This window comes from Cervus elaphus, chromosome 33 (genome assembly GCF_910594005.1).
Source record: "Cervus elaphus chromosome 33, mCerEla1.1, whole genome shotgun sequence".
In the NCBI taxonomy this organism is placed as follows: Eukaryota; Metazoa; Chordata; class Mammalia; order Artiodactyla; family Cervidae; genus Cervus; species Cervus elaphus.
In genome coordinates, this window is record NC_057847.1 from 21,047,823 (window position 1) to 21,072,426 (window position 24,604).

Below are 24,604 nucleotides of genomic sequence, written 5' to 3' on the forward strand. Positions count from 1 at the left end.
CCCTATGTGGAGCCGCTCATTCATTCAGTATCTGGCATGTTGAGTTGGAAATACCCAGAAATATATGTCTCACAGACTATTAGGGAAAAGAGGTGGGTGGTTCATGAACCTGTAGAAGTTTCACCTGTGGTTTTAGGAATCTCTGTCAGTGTGGTAGAGGAAGCCATTGGAGTGAATTAGATCACATAATGCACAAGAAGAGGACAATAAATGACCTTGAGGAATGCCAACACTTAGAGGCAGGAAGAAGAATAGGAACTGATGGACAAGTCCTAGAATGAGCTTTTATTGAGGCTGAAGGAGAAGCAGGCAAGGGCAGAGTAGTGTACGTCAAGTGGGCGGAGCATTTCAGGAAGGAACTTGTATGCCCAATGCAAGAGAGTACTAAAGAGGGACCATTGGCTTTGCAGGTGGGTAAGGATGGACAGGGAGAGAGGAAGGGGAAAGAGCCACTGCACGGGACCACTTCAAGTTCAGTGCCAAAAAAACAGATAAATGGAAAGCTTCATGAGTGAACCAAGGCAGAAATGGCTTTGGAACATGAAATTTTTAGCATTTTGTAAACAGAAAGAACCTAATAGAAACAAAATAGAGCTACAGGAAGGAGAGAAGAGATTTAAAAGATAGATAGCCCAGATGGAAGCACATACCTTCCTTCAGAGATGCAAACAAAATAGGTGCAGAGGGAAGAAACTAACATCAGTGGTAAGTTCATCCAGCTGGGCCATTTGTCTCAGGAATGGAAGGCCAGACATTTGCTCATGAGAGATTTGCAGTATTAATAGAGGACTTAAGAAAAAGGGTAAAGCTGCCTTGGGCAAGCTGACTGGCTGTGTATATTTCCTTTATAGAATCACTTGTTTTCCCACTTATCCGATTTATTGACATGTTCTCCAGTTATATAACTTTTCTACTATATATGTTTCTAATTAAGCAAATCTAATCTGTAAGTTTACAGAATTTAAAAATGTGTGTGTGGTTATTCCATTACCAAAAGAGCTCTACTTAAAAAAAAAAAAATCTTTTAAATAGTGCATTCAAATTATTACTAGATTTTCCAAGATCTTTTTGCAGATCACCTTCTAAGAAAACATCTAATAAATAAAGAGGCAAACTTATATCCAAACATTATCTACAATGTAGGTCTTTTCTTCCTACTCTTTTAACAGCTGCAGTCCTGTTAGACTACAAATGAATCCTCATTTCTTTGTGCATCTACCAATATAGTGATGATGCTCCAGCATCTGTACGTCTCTAATTACATTTTGTTTTGCAAAGAACTCCAAGGTACCAAATTGGCTTATTCATCTTGCAGTTCATATGTTGCTGCTTCCTCCCCTCCCTCACACATCCATTAACTATCTTAATGGAATTCTATCTTAAACTTTAAAACGTGTGTCATCAGCTAGTGGCTTCTATCATTTGTACGGTGTCAGAGCATAGATAAGCAGGGGACAAGTGAGGCAGAGGCTTGAGAAGTCTCCCGCAGCACGCGAGCTGACATACACACAGGTTGGCCGTGTTTCTTTGGTGCTGAGTCCCATGGGCTTTTCAGTTTCATTCCTCACAAGACCACACTAAGAAAGTAGGTCCTCTGACTAACACCCATTTATTTCTCGTCACTGAGAAATGGATAAAATGAAGAGAATGATTTCAGAATTCTGTTTCAAAGTGAACTAATTTGCTGTCATGAGTGTTAAGCTATAATCCGGGCATTTCTTTTGGTTTTTTGAAATAATAATGAGATGTTGTACAAGGCACTTGTGAAAGCAGGAAAGAGTATGACCAGCCATCCTTTCGCTGCATGCTTCTGGTGCCTGATCTTTTTTGTGCAACATCAAGTGTAAAAAGGAAAATTATTGTAAAAACTGACAAGCCGTATCCTTCAGTGACCTCAGAAAGCACAAAGTACGATTCTGTTGAAACTGTAGTCTCGTTTCCTGAGCACTTTTCTGAATTTGGAACTCCTTTGCTATTCTGGAAAGCTTGGCTTGGAAAGACATTGGTAGGTGTGAGTGAGCAAGGCTCATAGTTTTTAAAAAACTCTCTGATATCTGGGAGAAGGCGAGGGTGGGATTTTTTGAGAGAACAGCATCGAAACATGTATATTATCAAGGGTGAAACAGATCACCACCCCAGGCTGGATGCATGAGACAAGTGCTCAGGGCTGGTGCACTGGGAAGACCCAGAGGGATGGGATGGGGAGGGAGGTGGGAGGGGGGATCGGGATGGGGAATACATGTAAATCCATGGCTGATTCATGTCAATGTATGGCAAAAACCACTACAATATTGTAAAGTAATTAGCCTCCAACTAATAACAACAAATGAAAAAAAAAAAAAAACTCTCTGACAAATGGTAAATGATTGCACAATAAACAGAGAACCTGTTGCATTTTCATTGAAAGCAAAATTCATACATTAAAATTCTGTCCAAAATTTAAGTCTTTTGAAGCCATAATGATAAAAATAATATGTAATTGAATGAATACTATTGCTCCTAAAAACTCATTGCTTTGGGGTCTGGGGTGTGAGCTGGCATTGTCCACTTGCGGTGATTTACTTCTAAAGACTGGTTCACATTTTTTTTTTGGTACTCAACAAAAGACACAGATTTAGATATCCACAGCCCTTAAATGTGGAACAGAGCATGACCTTGAGCTCATTAACCATGAATCACTTGAGCATAGGCCCCAAAGCTATTAACTTTTCATTGTGTCTTCTGCCTGAAGCCCTTGTCTTACCTTTACAATCTTCTTGTTTCTTAGAGCCCAAGGAGAAAATGGTGGTATTTTGCACATGTTCAGATTAAGGCACCAGTCACTTAAGTCACTTGCTTTAGGTTTATTCATCAGTAAACAGAACTAAAAATACCCAAGTTTTCCTGGCTGAGAGACCAGGAAGTTTGGTCACCCTCCTAAATACCATTATCTCTAATCTCAGTGAATGAATGATACCACCCACCATTCACCAAGTGTTCATGCTGAAATCTTGGTAGTAATCCTTGATTCCTCTCTTTCTCTGATACCCTACATCTAATCAGCCAGTAAGTGTGGTTGTTTTTAGTGATAAATATACCCTAAACATACTGCTTAATTCTCTACTACCACCCTCGCCCAAGCAACCATCGGCTCCCTCTTGGACAACCACAGTGGTCTCCTGACTCATCTCCCTCTCACAAGTTCTTCTCCACATACCAGTGAGAATGATCTTAGGAAAGCATGGCTCAGATCACCTCTCAGGAGACTGCTCAGAAATCACACTTAGATTACATCCAAATTTCTCTCATGCTCTATCGGACTATATGGCCTCTGATCAACTCCTTCCCTCAGAGCCTGCATTCACTCTCTTCTCACTCGCCTTGATCTTGCTCATTTCATTTTAAGGTTTTTGTACTTGCTATTCTTTCTTCCTGGAATGCTCTTCTTCCCAGAATTCCTGCTATTTTATTCAAAGGTCTGTCAACTATTACCTCTTTAGACAGGCTTGAAATGACTCTATTACCATGCCATGCTTTATTTTTCTTAGTACACTTAATACTATGAGACTATATATATATACACACACACATTATACATATATGTGCATGTATATACATATATGTATATATTGTACACATTTTTATATGCTTATGTATATGTAAAATATAAACATGCTTTATACCCACTTATATGTATTTAACATACATTTTATAAATATATACACATGTAATAAAAGTATATGTGTATTTGTATAAATATATATATATACACACACACTTTTCTGGCTCTACCACTAGATAACTAATTTCATTGAGTCAAAGATCTGGTCTTTTCACCTCTAACTTTAGTGTCTAGGATAGTGTCACAGGTACTCAATAATTATTAAATTAGTTGGATAGGTAGATGGCTATTTCCTTATGATGTATTCTTAGATGGGACTTACTTGGTAGAGTGGTATGAACTTCACACGTGTCTCAGAATGGTTCTGCTGCTTCACATTTCAATCAAGCAGGTACTATATTTTATCTTTCCCTCTCTGATAATCTTTAAATCTTTGCCATTTCTCAGTGGCAGAAAATATACTTATTTTTAGTTGTTATTTGTACAACTTGATAAACCAACACATGTGTTATCAAAAACAAAAATGCAAGGACATTTTTACTTCACATAGAGCATCATAACCTTCTTTTGGAGGCCCATTAACCCTTCTGGGAAATTACTCAAAAAGTGAGAACTCAGAGAAGAAAACACAGAAGCAAAAGATATGCCTTTAAAAAGCTTTCGTAGGTTTCATGCAAATTTGCAACCTTCAGTCAGTTCAGTCGCTCAGTCGTGTCCGACTCTTTGCGACCCCATGAATCGCAGCACGCCAGGCCTCCCTGTCCATCACAAACTCCTGGAGTTCACTCAAACTCATGCCCATCGAGTCGGTGATGCCATCCAGCCATCTCATCCTCTGTCGTCCCCTTCTCCTCCTGCCCTCAATCTTTCCCAGCATCAGGGTCTTTTCCAATGAGTCAGTTCTTCACATCAGGTGGCCAAAGTATTGGAGTTTCAGCTTCAGCATCAGTCCTTCCAATGAACACCCAGGACTGATCTCCTTCAGGATGGACTGGTTGGATCTCCTTGCAGTCCAAGGGACTCTCAAGAGTCTTCTACAACACCACAGTTCAAAAGCATCAATTTTTCGGCATTCAGCTTTCTTCACAGTCCAACTCTCACATCCATACATGACTACTGGAAAAACCATAGCCTTGACCAGACGGACCTTTGTTGGCAAAGTAATGTCTCTGCTTTTTAATATGCTATCTAGGTTGGTCATAACTTTCCTTCCAAGGAGTAAGCATCTTTTAATTTCATGGCTGCAGTCACCATCTGCAGTGATTTTGGAACCCAAAAAAATAAAGTTTGATACAGTTTCCACTGTCTCCCCATCTATTTCCCATGAGGTGATGGGACCAGATGCCATGATCTTAGTTTTTCTGAATGTTGAGCTTTAAGCCAGCTTTTTCTCTCTCTCCTCTTTCACTTTCATCAAGAGGCTTTTTAGTTCCTCCTCACTTTCTGCCATAAGGGTGGTGTCATCTGCATATCTGAGGTTATTGATATTTCTCCCGGCAATCTTGATTCCAGCTTGTGCTTCCTCCAGCCCAGCGTTTCTCATGATGTGCTCTGCATATAAGTTAAATAAGCAGGGTGACAATATACAGCCTTGATGTACTCCTTTTCCTATTTGGAACCAGTCTGTTGTTCCATGTCCAGTTCGAACTGTTGCTTCCTGACCTGCATACAGGTTTCTCAAGAGGCAGGTCAGGTGGTCTGGTATTCCCATCTCCTTCAGAATTTTCCACAGTTTATTGTGATCCACACAGTTGAAGGCTTTGACGTAGTCAATAAAGTAGAAATAGATATTTTTCTGGAACTCTCTTGCTTTTTCGATGATCCAGTGGATATTGGCAATTTGATCTTTGGTTCCTCTGCCTTTTCTAAAACCAGCTTGAACATCTGGAAGTTCTCAGTTCACATATTGCTGAAGCCTGGCTTGGAGAATTTTGAGCATTACTTTACTAGCGTGTGAGATGAGTGTAATTGTGCATAGTTTGAGCATTCTTTGGGATTGCCTTTCTTAGGGATTAGAATTTGTAACCTTAAAGAAACTTTATTAAAACAGACTTATTTGTCTGCTGCTGCTGCTGCTGCTAAGTCGCTTCAGTCGTGTCCGACTCTGCGACCCCATAGACGGCAGCCCACCAGGCTCCTCCGTCCCTGAGATTCTCCAGGCAAGAACACTGGAGTGGGTTGCCATTTCCTTCTCCAATGCATGAAAGTGGAAAGTGAAAGTGAAGTCGCTCAGTCGTGTCCAACTCTTCTCAGCGAATTTTGCCCATAATGTGCTATGTTTATATGACATCATGTTACTAAGATATACAAAGATATTTCCATCCACTCACTTACCTTTATTCAGCAATCTCAGGCCTTCAAAAAACTTTTTGAGACTGAACATTCTTAATCTCTACTCCTTCAAAACAGAAGAGCAATAAGAAGCACTGGCTTAGGATTCAGAAGCCTATAGTTGAATCCATGCTCTACCATTTTGGTAACTGAATGAATGTGGGAATTTATGTAATCTGTCTAAGCCTTGGTTACTTTTTCTTTATGAACAATTGTAATTATAACACCACATTAGAGAGAGGAAAGCATACCACTCTCTGGGGAGATAATCTATAACACATGTATCTGAAAAAGGACTCCTGTTCCTATAAATCAAAAAGAAAAAAGCTTATGATCTATTTTTTTTTTTAATGAGGGGAATATTTGACCAAGCAATTCACAAAAGAAGATATACAATTAGCCTATAATGTGCAAAGATGTTCCATATCATTAGTCACCCACCGGAACAGCTAAAGTCAAAAGGACTGAAAACAGTGATACTATTTCTTAGAATGTAGAACAATCGGAATTCTCATACATTGCTGGCAGAAATATAAATCAGTACCGCCATTTTGGAAGACTCTTCAGAATCCACTAAAGATAAATACATATGTAGAGAGAAAGAGATAGATAGACAGAAAACATAAATGAGTATTTATGTCTACCAAAAACATGTCTAAGAATGTTTATAGTGCCATTACTCAAAATAGCCAAAAATTGAAATGTTTCAAATACTCATTAATACTAATGTAGATAAATAAACTATGGCACAGTCATACAATGAATCCTATCCAACCATCAGGAAAAGTACGAACTTCTATAATATGTGCAACAATATGGATAAATCTCAGACATAATGTTGTATGAAAGAAGACAAGTATAAAATAATATATGTTGGGCAATTCCATTTATATGAAGTTCAAAAATAGGCAAAACAGATCTAAGTTGATAGAGATGAGAATGGTGGTTATCTTTGAAGAGAAGGGGAGTGTCAACTGATTGGGGGGTCCAATGGACCTTTCCAGGGTGGTGGAAACATTCTATATCTCTATATCTTACATATTATCTTAAATCTTCTGTATATCTAGGTTAACATAAATGTATTTGTTGTTGTTGTTCAGTCACTAAGTCATGTCCGACTATGTGACCCCATGGACTGCAGCACACCAGGCCTCCCTGTCCTTCACTAACTCCCAAAGTTTGCCTGGATTCATGTCCATTGAGTTGGTGGTGCTATCCAACCATCTCATCCTCTGCCACCCTCTTCTTTTACTCTTTCTGGAGCTATTAGTAACTGTCCTCTGCTCTTCCCCAGTAGTATACTGGACACCTTCCAACCCGGGGGCTCATCTTTCTGTGTCATATATTTTTGCTTTTTTATACAGTTGATGGAGTTCTCACAGCAAGAATACTGGAGTGGTTTGCCATTCCCTCGTCCAGTGGACCACTTTTTGTCAGAACTCTCCACTATGACCCCATATGACCACTATGATCTTGGGTGGCCGTGCACAGCATAGCTCATAGCTTCATTGAGTTATGCAAGCCCCTTCACCATGACAGGGCTGTGATCCATGAAGGGGACACAAATGGATACATATGTATAAATTCATTAAGCTTTGTGTACTTTACCGTATATAAGTTATACCTCAATAAAAAAGAAATTAAAAGGTACAGATAGTTAACAGTACCTCATTAGAGGATATGAAAAATAAATGAGATAATGAATGTAAGTTCTTACCATACTGCTTGGTCTATAGAGAGTATTCAACTAGTATTGGCTATTAATTTGTGGTTATTATCGGTGCTTTTACTATAACTCTAAGATATAACTTCCAGGAATATCTACTAGGTCAGTTTATTTTTTGTTTTACAAAAAAATAAACTTCTTGAAATAAGGATTGAGCCTCTGAATTCAGCTTCTAAGAACACTGCTCCAACCAACTTAACAACATTAGTTACGTATACGACATAGGAAACAAGCTAATGGTTACCAAAGCAAAAAGAAAGGTGGGCGGATAAATGAGGAGTTTGAGATTAGCATATACACACTACTGCATGTACAACAGATAACCAACAGGCACCTACTGTCTAGCACAGGGGACTATGCTCAATATTCTGTGATATCCTATAAGGGAAAAGAATATGAAAAAGAATAGATATATATGGAAGTGTAACTAAATCACTTTGCTATATACCTGAAACTAACATAACCTTGTATATATAACAAAAACCTATATATATATAGGCTACCCAGGTGGCACAGAGGCAAAAGAATCCGCCTGCCAGTGCAGGAGACCTAGGATACCTGGGCTCGATCCCTGGGTCAGGAAGATCCCCTGGAGTAGGAAATGACAACCCACTTCAGTATTCTTGCCTGGAAAATTCCAGGACAGCAGAGCCTGGCAGGCTATAGTCCATAGCATTGCAGAGAGTTGGACATGAATCAGCGACTGAGCACACAGATATGTATATATATTGGTTGTATATAAAAGGAGGCTTGTTATTATGGTAAAATTTACTTATTTAGTGTAAAATTTTAACTCCTAAAAATGCATTTAGCTCAAGAGTTTTTCTCCCTTTTAGAATTAGGAATTTTTTTAAATTACTTTGAAATGCAAATCATTAGCTTTATGAAAACATATTCAACCTGTTTAGTATAAAAAGAAATGAAAATCAAATTGACAATGAGGTACTGTATTACATCTGTCATATTGGCAAAAAACAATGGATGCTTAGGCTGGTAAAGGTACAGGGAAGCCAGCAATCTCTTACAAAGCTCTAAGAGTATTAATTTGTATAACCATCTAGAGGGCAATTTGGCAATGTGCATCATAAGCTTTTTGTCTCAGCAATTTCTCTTCAAAGTTTAGGTCCTGAGGAAACTATAATACAAGTATACAGAGATGTCTGTACACAGTGCTGTTTATTGAGTATATGTGAATTCAGTGGAGTACGAACATGACTGCCTGTATACCCTGTTGAATCTTCCTTTCTCATTCCTCAAAGGCATTGTCAAATATCAGAAGAAAGTCTGGTCTTATCTGCAACTTTAGGCTCTTATCCAGCTGAGCACTGCCTTCATCCTGGCTCAGAATGGACCACGGGAAGAGGCATAGCTTGCCCTTTCCTTCTTCCGCATCATATCATTTCTGATTCTTGCCCTTTCCATCTAGGGATGGGAGAAGGAATGGAAGGGAGGGCAAATACTTTGGTTCAGTTCAGTTCAGTCGCTCAGTTGTGTCCGACTCTTTGCGACCCCATGCATCGCAGCACACCAGGCCTCCCTGTCCATCACTAACTCCCGAAGTTTACTCAAACTCATGTCCATTGAGCTGGTGATGCCATCCAGCCATCTCATCCTCTGTCGTCCCCTTCTCCTCCTGCCCCCAATCCCTCCCAGCATCAGGGTGTTTTCCAGTGAGTCAGCTCTTCACATTAGGTGGCCAAAGTATTGGAGTTTCAGCTTCAAAATCAGTCCTTCCAATGAACACCCAGGACTGATCTCCTTTAGGATGGACTGATTGGATCTCCAAAATATTTTGGTACTTACGGACAATTATTGATGCCTTGTGCATGGCAGGTGTCCAGATGCTTCTTGAGGACCATGTGTAAGGCCTCCACGTGGTTCAATTCTTCCTCAGTCCTGACCACCAAAGGTCCACTCCTCAGGCTCTTACTGCCAGGGTCCTGATTATCAGCCCTCCTGTGCCTGCACCAATAGCAAGGCTCAAGCCTGGCCACCTTTTCTCAGCCTCATCTCTGTCCAGCCTGCTTTTCCTCTACCTCACCTGGCATGAGGGACAGACCACCAAGGCCTAAAGTCGTCTGATGGGGGAATGAAATACCAGTGTCCCCTGTTACATGCATGTCTAGCTTTACTTATTTGTCTGGATTCAGAAGCCTCCAACCAGACAACAAAGTTTCAATGTCAGCGAGTCCTCCAATCCCTCTACAGTCCAAGTGGTAGGTGATAGGGTGTTGATAACAGGTTAAGTCTACTACCTTTTTTTTTTTTTTTTTAATGCTACCAGTATGTGTCTGGGGGATCTTTGAGGACTTTCTCTAAGGTACTGAGTTACTTCATACCAATTGCTTTCAGTTTGGGGTTGTGGCCTTCACTCCCAAGTAAAAGAATTCCTACTCAGTATCTTTTTAACAATAGTAAAAGTGCAAACCAGAAACAACCTAAATATCAAAAGATTTGTTAAATATAGTATATCCACGTAAGTATATATCATTTGGTGTTACAAATCATGATTCAGTTCTATCTATATTTATTGAAATGGAAAGATATTCTTTTTTTTTTTTTTTTTGGAAAGATATTCTTGATACATTGCTAAGCAACAAATGTTCATGATAGAATTTTATGTTTCTGTCTATTCATATACACTATTATATACAATAATGTGGAGTAATAGATATTGAAGTGAAACCGTCCAAGTCAAGGATCAGCAAACTGCTACCTGCAGGCTAAGTCTAGCCTGCTGCCTCTCTTTCTAAGTAGAGTGTGTTCAATCACATGTGTAGGTGGCTACTTTCCTGCTATTACAGCAAAGTTTAGCACAAGTTGAAATAGAGACTGTGTGGCTTAAAAGCCCACTGTGTTTATTATGTGGTGCTTCACAGAAAAAAGTTTGTTGACTTCTACTTTAGATGATAGAATCATGGGTGATTTTAATTTTTTTAAATGTTTGTCTAACTTCATTTTCTATATCAAGCATTTATCATATAAAATACTGTATGTATCTGTTATTGATATCTGTTATCTATTATTGAAGCCATTGACACCTGTTTAGAAAAAAAACTTCTTCTATTTATAACATTAAACTCAAGAGTAAACCTCATGTGAAATCAAAAGTTGATTATAGCTTCCAAAGTTCTACCTCAAAATAAGATCTATGATATAGTTAGAATATTATTTTGTTTTTAAAATCAAGACCTATAAATGGACATGACTCTTCTAATTACCAACAGTATTAGTTTCTGAAAACTGATTTCAGAATTCTTATATGTTCTTTTCATCTTCCATGTCAAAGTATTAGTGCTCTGAGATTGTATATAAGCAAAATAGTGCTAAGCTGGGTCAATTTGAGTAAAATTTTTGGAGTAAAAAAAAAGTGATATATAAATATTGAAAACTGATTTCTTTCACCTGGTTTATCAACTGGCTATGAAAACATTCCAAAAAGAGATTTTCAAAATGTTTAGAGCTTTGGAAAATAAGTGAATTAGAGTGGGACCTTTCAAGAAAGGTACTTTGAGAAACTAAATTCATTTGGATGCATAAATTATGGATATTTGTTATAAAGGGCAATTCTGATGCAGCTTAGCAAATTTTGCTTCAAAATCCTGCAGGATAAAATGTTAAGAAAGGAGTTTGAGTAATCAGGAAATAATTAAGACAGTCAGAAAACCTGCTAATTAACATTAGGTGAGGGAATACTTGAAACTGGAATTCATATTAACCAGAAGTTCCAGATGACATGCATCTTTATTAAAAGAAACAGAAGTAAACAGTTCATTAATTAAACTTTCAAATACACAAAATAAGAAAGCTGTAAAAATGTCAGTAAGGGAAGAGAAATAACAGACTTTGATAAAAATATCTAACAATTAAAATGCAAATAATAAAATTAGGCTTTGATGCTTATAAGTATACATATCCAGAAAGAAAGTCAGAATTTAAATAAACTATTGCATCAGAGACTTTCCTGATTTTAGGATCTGTCTTACTGACTAGGTAGTATCAATCCAGCAGCAGAATCCCCTGAATATGATGAAACCATTTACACATTTCCAAAGTCAATATATTTCTAATATTCTCAAAGTTTAAGACTCTGATTTATCTAGGGCATGCAAACTAAAACATAAGTTATCTAAATGTTAAACCGTGTAAATCTTAAACACTCCATAACTTTTTAAAAGGGAAATAGCTATCCTTAGTATCTACTTTAATAGTTTTAAAATATTCTCTGCCTTCTGACTCAATCCATCTTTATATCTCCCATTATACCTGTTGCCATTTTCTGTGTTCACCTACCAGGCACTCACCAGGAAACCCCAAGCTTTATAACACCTAAACATCTCCTCACATTTCCACTTCTAACCATTCACTTCCTACTCCTTTCCACTCTATTCCATGCTTATCTAAATCTGAACTTCAAAGTTCATTTCAGTTAAGTTCAGTCGCTCAGTTGTGTCCGACTCTTTGCAACCCCATGAATCCCAGCACGCCATGCCTCCCCGTCCATCACAAACTCCCAGAGTCTACTAAAACTCATGTCCATCAAGTAGGTGATGCCATCCAACCATCTCATCCTCTGTCGTCCCCTTCTCCTCCTGCCCCCAATCCCTCCCAGCATCAGGGTCTTCTCCAATGAGACAACTCTTCGCATGAGGTGGCCAAAGTATTGGAGTTTCAGCTTCAGCATCAGTCCTTCCAATGATCACCCAGGACTGATCTCCTTTAGGAGGGACTGGTTGGATCTCCAAAATATTTTGGTACTTACAATTATTGATGCCTTCTTCATGGCAGGTGTCCAGATGCAACAACCAGTCATTGTTCCATGTCCAGTTCTAACTGTTGCTTCCTGACCTGCATACAGGTTTCTCAGGAGGCAGATCAGGTGGTCTGGTATTCCCATCTCCTTCAGAATTTTCCACAGTTTATTGTGATCCACACAGTCAAAGGCTTTGGCATAGTCAATAAAGCAGAAATAGATGTTTTTCTGGAACTCTCTTGCTTTTTCGATGATCCAGCGGATGTTGGCAATTTGATCTCTGGTTCCTCTGCCTTTTCTAAAACCGGCTTGAACATCTGGAAGTTCTCAGTTCAAGTATTGCTGAAGCCTGGCTTAGAGAATTTTGAGCATTACTTTACTAGCGTGTGAGATGAGTGCAATTGTGCAGTAGTTTGAGCATTCTTTGGCATTGCCTTTCTTTGGGACTGGAATGATTACTGACCTTTTCCAGTCCTGTGGCCACTGCTGAGTTTTCCAAATTTGCTGGCATATTGAGTGTAGCACGTTCACAGCATCATATTTCAGAATTTGAAATAGCTCAACTGGAATTCCATCACCTCCACTAGCTTTGTTCGTAGTGATGCTTTCTAAGGCCGACTTGACTTCACATTCCAGTGTGTCTGTCTCTAGGTGCGTGATCACACCATCATGATTATCTGGGTTGTGAAGATCCTTTTTGTACAGTTCTTCTGTGTATTCTTGCCACCTCTTCTTAGTATCTTCTGCTTCTGTTAGGTCCATACCATTTCTGTCCTTTATCGAACCCATCTTTGCATGAAATGTTCCCTTGGTATCTTTAGTTTTCTGGAAGAGATCTCTAGTCTTTCCCATTCTATTGTTTTCCTCTATTTCTTTGCATTGATCACTGAGGAAGACTTTCTTACCTCTCCTTGCTATTCTTTGGAACTCTGCATTCAAATGGGAATATCTTTCCTTTTCTCCTTTGCCTTTCTCTTCTCTTCTTTTCACAGCTATTTGTAAGGCCTCCTCAGACAACTGTTTTGCCTTTTTGCATTTCTTTTCCATGGGGATGGTCTTGGTCCCTGTCTCCTGTACAGTGTCACGAACCTTCATCCATAGTTCATCAGGCACTCTGTCTATCAGATCTAGTCCTTTGAATCTATTTCTCACTTCTACTGTATAGTCATAAGGGAATTGATTTAGGTCATACCTGAATGGTCTAGTGGTTAGGAGCTACTCCACATTCAAGGTCAGGAGGGGCAGCTATGAGGAGATCCCCCTCGTCCAAGGTAAGGAGCAGTGACTGTGCTTTGCTGGAGCAGCTGTAAAGAGATACCCCATGTCCAAGGTAAGAGAAACCCAAGTAAGACAGTAGGTGTTGCGAGAGGGCATCAGAGGGCCGACACACTGAAACCATAATCACAGAAAACTAGCCAATCTGATCACAGGACCACAGCCTTGTCTAACTCAATGAAACTAAGCCACACTGTGTGGGGCCACCCAAGACGGACGGGTCATGGTGGAGAGGTCTGACAGTATGTGGTCCACTGGAGAAGGGAATGGCAAACTACTTTAGTATTCTTGCCTTGAGAACCCCATGAACAGTATGAAAAGGCAAAATGATAGGATACTGAAAGAGGAACTCCCCAGGTCAGTAGGTGCCCAATATGCTACTGGAGATCAGTGGAGAAACAACTCCAGAAAGAATGAAGGGATGGAGGCAAAGCAAAAACAATACCCAGTTATGGATGTGACTGGTGATAGAAGCAAGGTCCAATGCTGTAAAGAGCAATATTGCATAGGAATCTGGAATGTTAGGTCCATGAATCAAGGCAAATTGGAAGTGATCAAACAGGAGATGGCAAGAGTGAATGTTGACATTCTAGGAATCAGTGAACTAAAATGGACTAGAATGGGTGAATTTAACTCAGATGACCATTATATCTACTACTGTGGGCAGAAATCCCTTAGAAGAAATGGAGTAGCCATCATGGTCAACAAGAGAGTCTGAAAGGCAGTACTTGGATGCAATCTCAAAAATGACAGAGTGATCTCTGTTCGTTTCCAAGGCAAACCATTCAATATCACGGTAATCCAAGCCTATGCCCCAACCAGTAATGCTGAAGAAGCTGAAGTTGAACAGTTCTATGAAGACCTACAAGACTTTTTAGAACTAATACCCAAAAAAGATGTCCTTTTCATGATAGGGGACTGGAATGCAAATGTAGGAAGTCAAGAAACACCTGGAGTAACAGGCAAATTTGGCCTTGGAGTACAGAATGAAGCAGGGCAAAGGCTAATAGAGTTCTGCCAAGAGAACGCACTGGTCATAGCAAACACCCCCTTCCAACAACACAAGAGAGACTATACACATGGACATCACCAGATGGTCAACACTGAAATCAGATTGATTATATTCTTTGCAGCCAAAGATGGAGAAGCTCTATACAGTCAGCAAAAACAAGACCTGGAGCAGACTGTGGCTCAGATCATGAACTCCTTATTGCCAAATTCAGACCTAAACTGATCTTCAAAACCTAGACAGAATGCCACTTCCTTAGTGAAAAATTTCTTCCTAACCAAACATAATTTCTTTCAATTCTAGATTCTCATGCCTCTTGCCAGTTTCTGTCATAAATTAGAGATCTCTGAATGAATTTCTTATATCCCCTGCTAAACTATTACTTTTTTAAAGTCTGTGCTATGCTTTGCTTCAGTTATTTCAGTCACTCAGTCAGGTCTGACTCTTTGTGACCCCATGGACTGTAGCCCATCAGGCTCCTCAGTCCATGGGGATTCTCCAGGCAAGAATACTGGAGTGTGTTGCCATGACCTCCTCCAGGGAATCTTCCCAACCCAGGGATTGAACCCAGGTCTCCCACATTGCAGGCAGATTCTTTATCATCTGAGCCACCAGGGAAGCCCAAGAATACTGGAGTCGGTAGCCTATCCTTTCTCCAGTGGATCTTCCCAACCCAGGAATCAAACCGGGGTCTCCTGCACTGCAGGCAGATTCTTTACCAGTTGAGCTAGCAGGGAAGCCCTTTTTAAAGTCTATACCTACTTTATTTATCAAAACTATGCTCTTCAGTACCTAGCACATTGTCAGCAGTTAGCATATTATTAATATACACTTGTTAATGAGTAAATGACCTCTTTTGAAAAGGAGAGGTAAAAAGGAAATCTGTGTACTTTTTCTTAAAGAAATAGGGACACAGAGGAAAAAGATATAATTTTGTCCATCTTCTCAGTGTACCCTGAATCAGATGATTGTTGAATATCATAAGTGTTTTTAAGGCAAATATGCTTTTAAACTAAGCTATAATTGTAAAACAAATAAACAGCTCTTTTACACCTCCAGGTGACTAATGTATGCCTTTTATAATGTTAATGCGACCTGAAGTCCTCTCTGTGCAGGAAGATTAATACATTACATGGTGAATAGTTACAGAAAAGATCATGCTCATTGATGCTACCTACTAATCTGTGGGGTGTTTTTGAATATTGATGAGCTTCCGTTTCCACATTTTTAAGGTAGAAATAATCTTCAGCCTTACGTTTTTCACAAGTTTGTTGTAAGAGATTAAAAGATAATGTAAGTGATAGCACTTAGTAAATTATAAAGTTCTATATAAGGGCTGCCATCTATGGGATCGCACAGAGTCGGACACGACTGAAGTGACTTAGCAGCAGTAGCAGCATGTAAGAGTATAGGAGGGAGGTCAACATAAGGGAAATTAAAATAATGATATGAATAAAAGACAGAATGAGTGACTAAATGACTAAAACACGTCAGATTCTTCAGGAATTTATATAAAATATTTTATGAATTGCTTGAAGCCAAGAAGGATTTCACTACGCGATAACTTAAGTTTCCATCACAAGACACAGTAACACCACAGGAACAGATCTTAAAAGATTACTGAATTATTTCTCTGCTTTGCATCATTCAGTCACTAAGTCATGTCTGACTCTATGCAACCCCATGGATTGCAGCACACCAGGCTTCCCGGTCCTTCACTATCTCCTGGAGTTTGCTCCAGCTCATGTCAATTGAGTTGATGATACCAGCCAACCATCTCATGCTTTGTTGCCCCCTTCTCCTCCCGCCTTCAGTCTTTCCCAGCATCAGGGTCTTTTCCAATGACTGCTCTTCACATCAGGTGACCAAAGTATCGGAGCTTCAGCATCAGTCCTTCAGTAAATATTTAGGGTTGATTTCCTTTAGGATTGACTGGTTGATCTCCTTGTTGTCCAAGGGACTCTCAAGAATCTTCTCCAATACCACAGTTCAAAAGTGTTGATTCTTCGGCACTCAGCCTTCCTTATGCCCCAACTCTCACATCGATACATGACTACTGGAAAAAGCATAGCTTTGACTCTATGGACCTTTGTTGGCAAAGTAATGTCTCTGCTTTTTAATATGTTGTCAAGGTTTGTCATAGGTTTTCTTCCAAAGAACAAGCATCTTTTAATTTCATGGCTGCAGTAACCATCCACAGTGATTTTGGAGTCCAGGAAAATAAAGTCTGTCACTGTTTCCCCATCCATTTGCCACGAAGTGATGGGACTGGATGCCATGATCTTAGTTTTTTGAATGTTGTATTTTAAGCCAGCTTTTTCATTCTCCTCTTTCACTTTCATCAAGAGGCTCTTTAGTTCCTCTTTGCTTTCTGCCATTATCATCTCCATATCTGCTTTGTGAGTTCTAGAAAATTGCAAATCCAATCTGAGGGATCCTTATAGAGAAGAGAATACCAGGCCTGAAGTAATCTTCAATCTAACTTACTTACTATTACCCTTTAGGAAGAATGATTTACTTCCTTCTCTCATACTATTTGAGGTCAGGTTAGTAAAAGCCTGAGATCTTTTCCATCACACTTCATGGTATCCTCAAGTTTTAATAAACTTTCTAAAGAGGACTATAGATTGTGGAAATCAAGGATTAAAAGGGGTCTGAGCATTCCTTTATTCTAAATACCACCCAGGTGTTGAAATTTATCTACAGTATCCCTGCTATGTCTAGTCTTGACCTAGATGAATCCAACTCAGGAAAAGCGATGGAAATCAACTGCTGATCCCTAAATCACTTAAGCAGAAATACCATCTCCCCTTATTTTTGATGTGTGTGGAAGTGTTGGTTTGCCCCAAATAAAGAAGAGACACCCAGAACCTTATCATTCCTTCATCCTTCCTTCCTTCTTGGTCATCCAGGTCCATGGTACATGATTAGGGCATTTAAATAAATATTCAGTTTTAATTCCCTTTCTCTCTTAATGAGAGTTTATCAGCATATCTACAGACATTTTCTAAGAGCAAGGCTCTACTAGGGTTAAACTTGTGATGAATTTTGTATTTGCCTTAGAAGCTCCAGCTTCTTTCCCAAAGGAGTCACTGAACAGAGTCTTTCTTGAATAGCAAATGAACCCCAAAGTGTTAGACTCTGTTAAAGTCACTTTGACCCCTCTTATAGCCTGCACACGGGCCTTGAGGATTATAAGCATTTGGTAGCTACATGATCAAAATGCCAAGACATCTGTAAATGATTTGGCTAATCCTCATACTGTGCTTGTGGTTAATGTCATTATTTAAAACTTATGATTCAGACTGCCAGTAGTTATTAAGTATAATGAATAGAATCTTTGAATCTTTTATTTTGGGTAAATTGCATTGCCATTCAAAGAGCAGCAAAAGCTTAACCAATCATAACCAAAATTAACTATGTTTCTTCCCTCCCCTCTGCCCTATTCCCCAAGGTTAAAATTTTAACTTGGTATAAAAATTGAATTTTAACTTTATGTTCTCCATGTCATAATTAAAACATGGCAGTCAAATGAAACTGCCATTGCATGTCTTATTTCATGTTACCATTATATCATTTAATCAGACTGGAAGGTAGCTGGTTTCCCTATATATTAAAGGGACAAAATTTATAACTCAAGGGTATCAGACAGAAAGTTACCTGCTGCAAGTGGGAGAACAAAGTCATGTTTCAGGAGTCATCATGACCTCGCAGTGACCTGATATGGGAACTGAAGCCATGGAGTTCTTTTTTCAATCAATCTCAACTAAAATCTGCATCTCACACACACACACACACACACACACACACACAAAACTATATATAGAAAACAAACTTCTGCCTGCCAAAGGGAAAGGTGGGGCGTATGGAAAAATTAGGAGTTTGGGATTAACATATACACAAACTACCATATACAAAATAAATAAACAACAAGGATCTACTGTACAGCACAGGAAATTCTACTCAGTATTCTGTAATAACCTATATGGAAAAGAACCTGAAAAAGAATGGGTATATGTATATGTATAACTGAATCACTTTGCTGTATACTTGAAACTAAAACAACATTGTAAATCAACTATACTCCAATATAAAATAAAAATGTTTTTAAAACTGCAGTATAGAAATCAGATTTCTATTTTTAATTCCTTTATGTCAGTTTGTTTGTCCTTATGGTATATGAGGCCTTAACATTCTCTCGTGTGTCTCTCTCAGAAGAAAAAGGGAAGTTAAAAGTCAGCATTTCCAATCAAGTGTCAAGTTCTGAAGGTGGCTCCTTTCTTCCCAAACCTGGCACCACACCCCTGCCACCTGGAGGAGCCACTTCTCCCTCCAAGAGCACCAATGGAGCGCCTGGTACTGTTTCTGAATCAGAAGAAGAAAAAGCCAAAAAACTGCTTTATTGTTCACTATGCAAAGTGGCTGTGAACTCCCTGTCACAGCTAGAGGCACACAACACAGGTTAGCAGCTACTGTTTGAATTTAAGTAATGTTTATAACAAGATCCAGCTTTTCCCATCAGAATACCTTGTCCTTTGTTGTTCAGACATTAGGTTTGTTCAGTCTTCTTTACTTTTTGATTCAAAGGGGTGATTTTAAGAAAGTATGGTGTAACAACTTTAGAAACAGCAAGGCAAAAGCAGCTTGGAGATAAAATTTGTTCTGTTCTTTATTTTCTCAAAAGCATCTAGTACTTCCCCAAACTCATTATGATGAAATGACAGAGATGAAGACAAATCTCTCTCTATGCGCAATGTTCACTGTAACTCACTTCTAAGAGAAAAAAATGGAAACAAGCTAAAAGTCCCTCAGTAGGGAAATGTTGAACGAATTATAGTAACCTAGTATGATAGAATATATTACTCAGCCATTACAGCAAAATTATAGGAAAATATGATTTGATGTGTGAAATTTTCAGGATATTTCACTAGCATGATCCCAATTTTGAAAATATATATTTTTTTAGTATACTAAAAAAAGAAACTGAAAAGAAATACACTAAAATGATAACAGTGGTTATCTCTGGGTGGTGAAAACAGAGGTAATGTTTATTTTCTTATGCTTCTCTATATTTTCATATTTTCTTTATTTTATACTCATGGTTTCATTTTTTTTTTCAATGAAAATGTTATATCTATGCATGCTAAGTCACTTCAGTCGTGTCCAACTCTTTCTGACCGTGGGGACCTAGCCCATGAGGCTCCTCTGTCCATGGGATGCTCCAGGCAAGAATACTGGAATGGGTTGCCATGTCCTCTTCCAGGGGATCTTCCCGACCCAGGGAATGGAACCTGCATCTCCTGCATTGGCAGGCAGTTTCTCTACCACTAGCACCACCTGGGAAGCACCAGATTAGCATTAAAAAGGTCATTTCAAAAAGTTTTGAGAAATTCAACCAAAAGATAAACTTTTCAAGAGCTTCATATAGTTCTTAAATAGCTAATTACTATATATTTCTTTCTGTCTTAGGATCTAAACACAAGACTATGGTTGAAGCTCGTAATGGGGCTGGCCCAATTAAGTCCTATCCAAGACCTGGATCAAGATTAAAGATGCAGAATGGCAGTAAGGGGTCAGGACTACAGAACAAGACATTTCATTGTGAAATCTGTGATGTTCACGTTAATTCAGAAATTCAACTCAAACAGGTAATGTACCCTGAATTAGCAGTCACTGTTGCTTGGGTATCCTTTTGACTGTATCCCTAGTCTATATTAATGGTTCTCACTGTGCTCACAGTTAAATTTCCTGACCTTATAGGATGCCTATGATATACAACATGCAAGTGCTATGTGGAAGAAAAAGTTAGTACTAAATATCTGTGCACCTACTGTTACTACAGGCTTCCCTGGTGGCTCAGATGGTAAAGAATCTGCCTGCAACGAGGGAGACCTGAGTTCCATCTCTCTGTTGGGAAGATCCCTGGAGGTGGGCATGGCAACCCATTCCAGTATTTTTGCCAGGAGAATCCCGTGGGCAGAGGAGCCTGGTGGGTTACAGTCCATGGAGTCGCAAAGAGTTGGACACGACTGAGCGACTGACACTTTTACTTTTCACTTACTATTACTACATGTCAGATTCCAGGCTTGGTGTTATAGACCAAGGAGCACCGCGGTCACTTGGAGCTTACAGCTGAACAGGGACTTCTAAGATAGTAGAGGTTCAGTCTGTCTTCCAAGGACCCAAAATCTGCTTAGGGAGACAGATTCATCAGTCACTGTGGCGCATGCATGCCTGTTCAGCCCCATCCGACTCTGTGCCCCGTGGACTGTAGCCCACCAGGCTCCTCTGTTCATGGGATTTCTCCAGGCAAGAACACTGGAGTGGGTTGCCATGTTCTTCTCTAGGGGATCTTCCCAACCCAGGGATCTAACCTGTGTCTCTTACATCTCCTAGATTGGCAGGCAGATTCTTTACCCCTAGTGCCACCTGGGAAGCCCCTAGTCACAGTGGTAATACCAGGCAAAGTTGAAGGAGTGCCATAGAGAAAGGAAAGGGAGAGAGGCGTGACAATGTAATGGGGAGCAAATCTTAATTCAGAGAGTGTGGTGATCTTACCCACACCACCACGGAACCAGGGACCTAGAACTGGGGATGAAGGAACCAGCTCTTAACCTGATCTCAGCATGTACTATTTTCAGGAACCAGACATATTATTCTGTCTAAGAAATACATTTTACATAGCATAAAACTCACACTTCGATTCAGCTAATGCATCAAACTTTTTTCAGCACATTTCTAGCCGAAGGCATAAGGATCGAGTTGCTGGGAAGCCATTAAAGCCGAAATACAGCCCTTACAACAAACTCCAGCGGAGCCCAAGCATTTTAGCAGTAAGTTCACCTTGCCTGCTCACCTGTTGTGGGGCAGCCCTGCTGGCTGGGGCAGAGACTGTGGGTAAGGAAGGTCTGGGGACAATTGGTCCTGAAAGGGTTTTGAATTTAAATAGCCCTCATAGAGAGGAAATTTAGAAGGAACTTAGTCCCTTCTGTAGGACACCTTGAAGATAGATTGCTTAGAAGAAAGAAACTGAACCTCTTTAAGGGCCAGTACTTTACTGTTCACAGGACCTTTTCTGAAGATTCCCTTCTTTAGCATATAAACAAAAATAAAGTCTTGGGAACAAGGGCAGTGATGCCTGAGGAATCTTGGAGCATGTTACACTTGGGGAAAGGGACTGCTTTCCAAAAATGAAGTGCATCTACTTAATATCCTCCTCCCTTCTGGGGTGTTTTTCTGTTTTTCCAGAAAGCACATGGGTTGTGTGTATTCCTCTCCCTTTCCCTGTCTAGCAGGCATGTTGAGAGTTAGCCTGTCTTACCTGCTCTCATTATGTGCTATTTTCCATTTCTTTGCAAAAATATCAATGGGCTCCACCAATAGATGTCATATAAATGCCCAGATGGAAGGATTTCCTAATCTCCCTGGGACTCAGCCCAGTGTGGTGTTCTATCTGAGCCTGAAAGCTGGGATTGGCCAGCTAGAGGTGATACTGACATTACCCCCAGCTTTTCCAAAGCTCCATGGATGCTGCAAGCAGGTGTTACGAGCATTAAGCAAATCCAGCTTGCAAAGCTCCTCCTGATTGCAAAAGAGAGGGTTTAAGAATGGTTTCTTACTTTACAGATTCCACCTGGGATTTCTTACAATCATTACCAATGATAACTCTGAGTTAGCTGCAGATTTTCAGAGAGGTATAAACTGACTGTGTCTTCTTAACTCCTCATGGGTCCCCACTGTCCCGAACTCCAGTTACCTAACCCAGTGCAGCTTTTTTAAGATGTGAGGTGAAGGGTAAGGCACATTCTCTTAAAAGCCTCATTGTGGGTTAAGACAAGCCAGAATTTTGAATGGAGCTCCTCCACAATCTACACAGGAAAACTTCTGGGCATGTTTGGTTTTTCCTTGTGAGCTGCAGCATAAAATAGCTTCAGTATCTATTCATAGAGGCTTTCCTCCATTTTAGTGCCCAGGGGCAAGGACCCACCAGACAAGCGTTGAAATGGAAACAAATTATAGTTAAGATATGCCAAGAGACTTTGAAACCAAGCTTTGTGAAAATAATCTAGAGGGGTCAAGATTTTTAAATTTTGACTTCTGAATGTTAGTTTTTACTTAGGAAAATATTATCAGTGCTGCCATCATTCAAAACTCTCTCCCCACCCCACTCCTGGTTTTCTCCCTCTGCCAGGCCAAACTTGCATTCCAGAAGGACATGATGAAGCCCCTGGCCCCGGCCTTCCTGTCCTCGCCCCTGGCGGCGGCCGCCGTGTCCTCCGCGCTGTCTCTGCCGCCGCGGCCGTCGGCCTCGCTCTTCCAGGCCGCAGCCATCCCGCCCGCTCTGCTGAGGCCGGGCCACGGCCCCATCCGCGCGACCCCCGCCTCCATCCTCTTCGCCCCGTACTGAGGTTCCGCAAGCCCCCAGGCGGTTGAGGCCGTAGGGAAGTAGGGCAGGAAAGCCAAAAGGATTCGGCAGTTGGAGCGTTTTCAGTGGCAGTGCGGCCCCCCGCTGCAGAATGCAGCAGGCCTCCCTGAGCCGACTCCAAAGAGTAAGTCCCTGAGATTCAAGAGTGTTTTGGGGGGGGTCGCTCCTGGAATTTCGGAACCTGAGCAGCACAAGCTTTGCCTCCCTCTTTCCTCCCCCTGCCCTCCCCCATTCAGTTTGTGTATCTGAAATACTGAGTTTCTTGCAAATGTGTTTGTCAGAAAAAAATATATATGTGCATATATATCATTCTCTGACGATTTTTCCATGGGTGTGATCTGGCTTAGAAACAATATGGAATATTTTCCTGACAGACTTGAAAAACTAGGGTCTTCCTCACACGTCTGTAAATAATCCTGGAATCCAACTGGGCACATTCTAGTGTGGAACAAAATAGATGAACACAAGTGCTTGCTTGTGGCTACCATCTTAGCGACGCATCACCGCGTTTTCCTTCTGGTGTACCCTTGTTGACAGGGATCTGTACTGTTTTAGACCCAAGTGCTGTTGTATCCTGTGTAGTACTAGATCTGTATTTCTTGTCTGAATTAAACATTTTTAGTTGCTGTGTAAATGTTAGGAAGCAAAGTAGCTTTGAATTTTCTCTTTGAGAGAACAGAAGATAAAATAATGTATTTTCTTTGTTTTACATTTTATTTGGTGATATTTAAACGAAATAGAAAGCCATATAACATAGCTCTGATTACTACCTGTCTGCTATTTTTGTTTAACTTATTTTGGAGCTTCCTCACCAGTTTTGAGTTGCTAAGCAAATGTATACAAACAGAAAACGAGCTTCCTAAATTGCACATTTTTGCACCTCTCGTGCACTCTGCAAGAAGACAATGAATCTATGTATTTCTACGTCATTATCTTCTTCATTTTTAACCTGTTTTCATTTGTAATGATGCTACATAATTTTGTGGCTCCCTAATGCAATAATGTACAGAAGATTAAAAAAATTTATAATTGAACAATCTGTCTTTCTGTTCACTGAAATCTGTTGCAGGTCATGCTCCCATGCCCCCGTTTCTAAGCTGATATCAACAAGACTGGAATGTTTGTGATATCAGGGGCAAGAGGTATAAGACAGCAAAATAGAATGAACTCTTTTAGAGCATCTATATCTGCAATCTGTAAATGGTAAAATGTCTGTGTATTTTTTTAAATGTACCTTTTCAATAAAAGTACAAAAAATAAAATCTGTTTGTATTTTCAAAGTTATTTTCTCCTGAGACACCTCCAACTTGAAATCATCTGATGAAGGATTTTCAGTAGGTGTAAAGATTGCTTCTAACATATTTAGCATTTTCACTTCTTATTTTCAGCATATTTATTTGTCATGTTTATTCATTACTGTTCACAGCATCTGCATGAAGCGAGACTTTACTGCTGTTTTCCCTCTGAATCTCTAAGAAGTTGGA

At 39.8% G+C, this 24,604-nt stretch overlaps 1 protein-coding gene across 9 annotated transcripts in view; it reads left to right on the forward strand.

The window, feature by feature from the left end:
* ZNF385B (zinc finger protein 385B) overlaps window positions 1-24,382 on the forward strand; it is a 337,178-nt gene extending 312,796 nt beyond the window's left edge. For 8 of the 9 annotated variants that reach the window (XM_043894304.1, XM_043894305.1, XM_043894313.1 and 5 more), the window contains 4 exons: window positions 18,911-19,156; window positions 20,165-20,343; window positions 21,427-21,528; window positions 22,887-24,382. In XM_043894304.1, coding sequence (XP_043750239.1) covers window positions 18,911-19,156; window positions 20,165-20,343; window positions 21,427-21,528; window positions 22,887-23,102 — 743 coding nt within the window. In that variant the 3' untranslated portion in view covers window positions 23,103-24,382. The remainder of the gene's footprint in view (window positions 1-18,910; window positions 19,157-20,164; window positions 20,344-21,426; window positions 21,529-22,886) is intronic. The other variant, XM_043894306.1, reaches the window with a different exon arrangement.
* The last annotated feature ends 222 nt before the right edge of the window (window positions 24,383-24,604 follow it).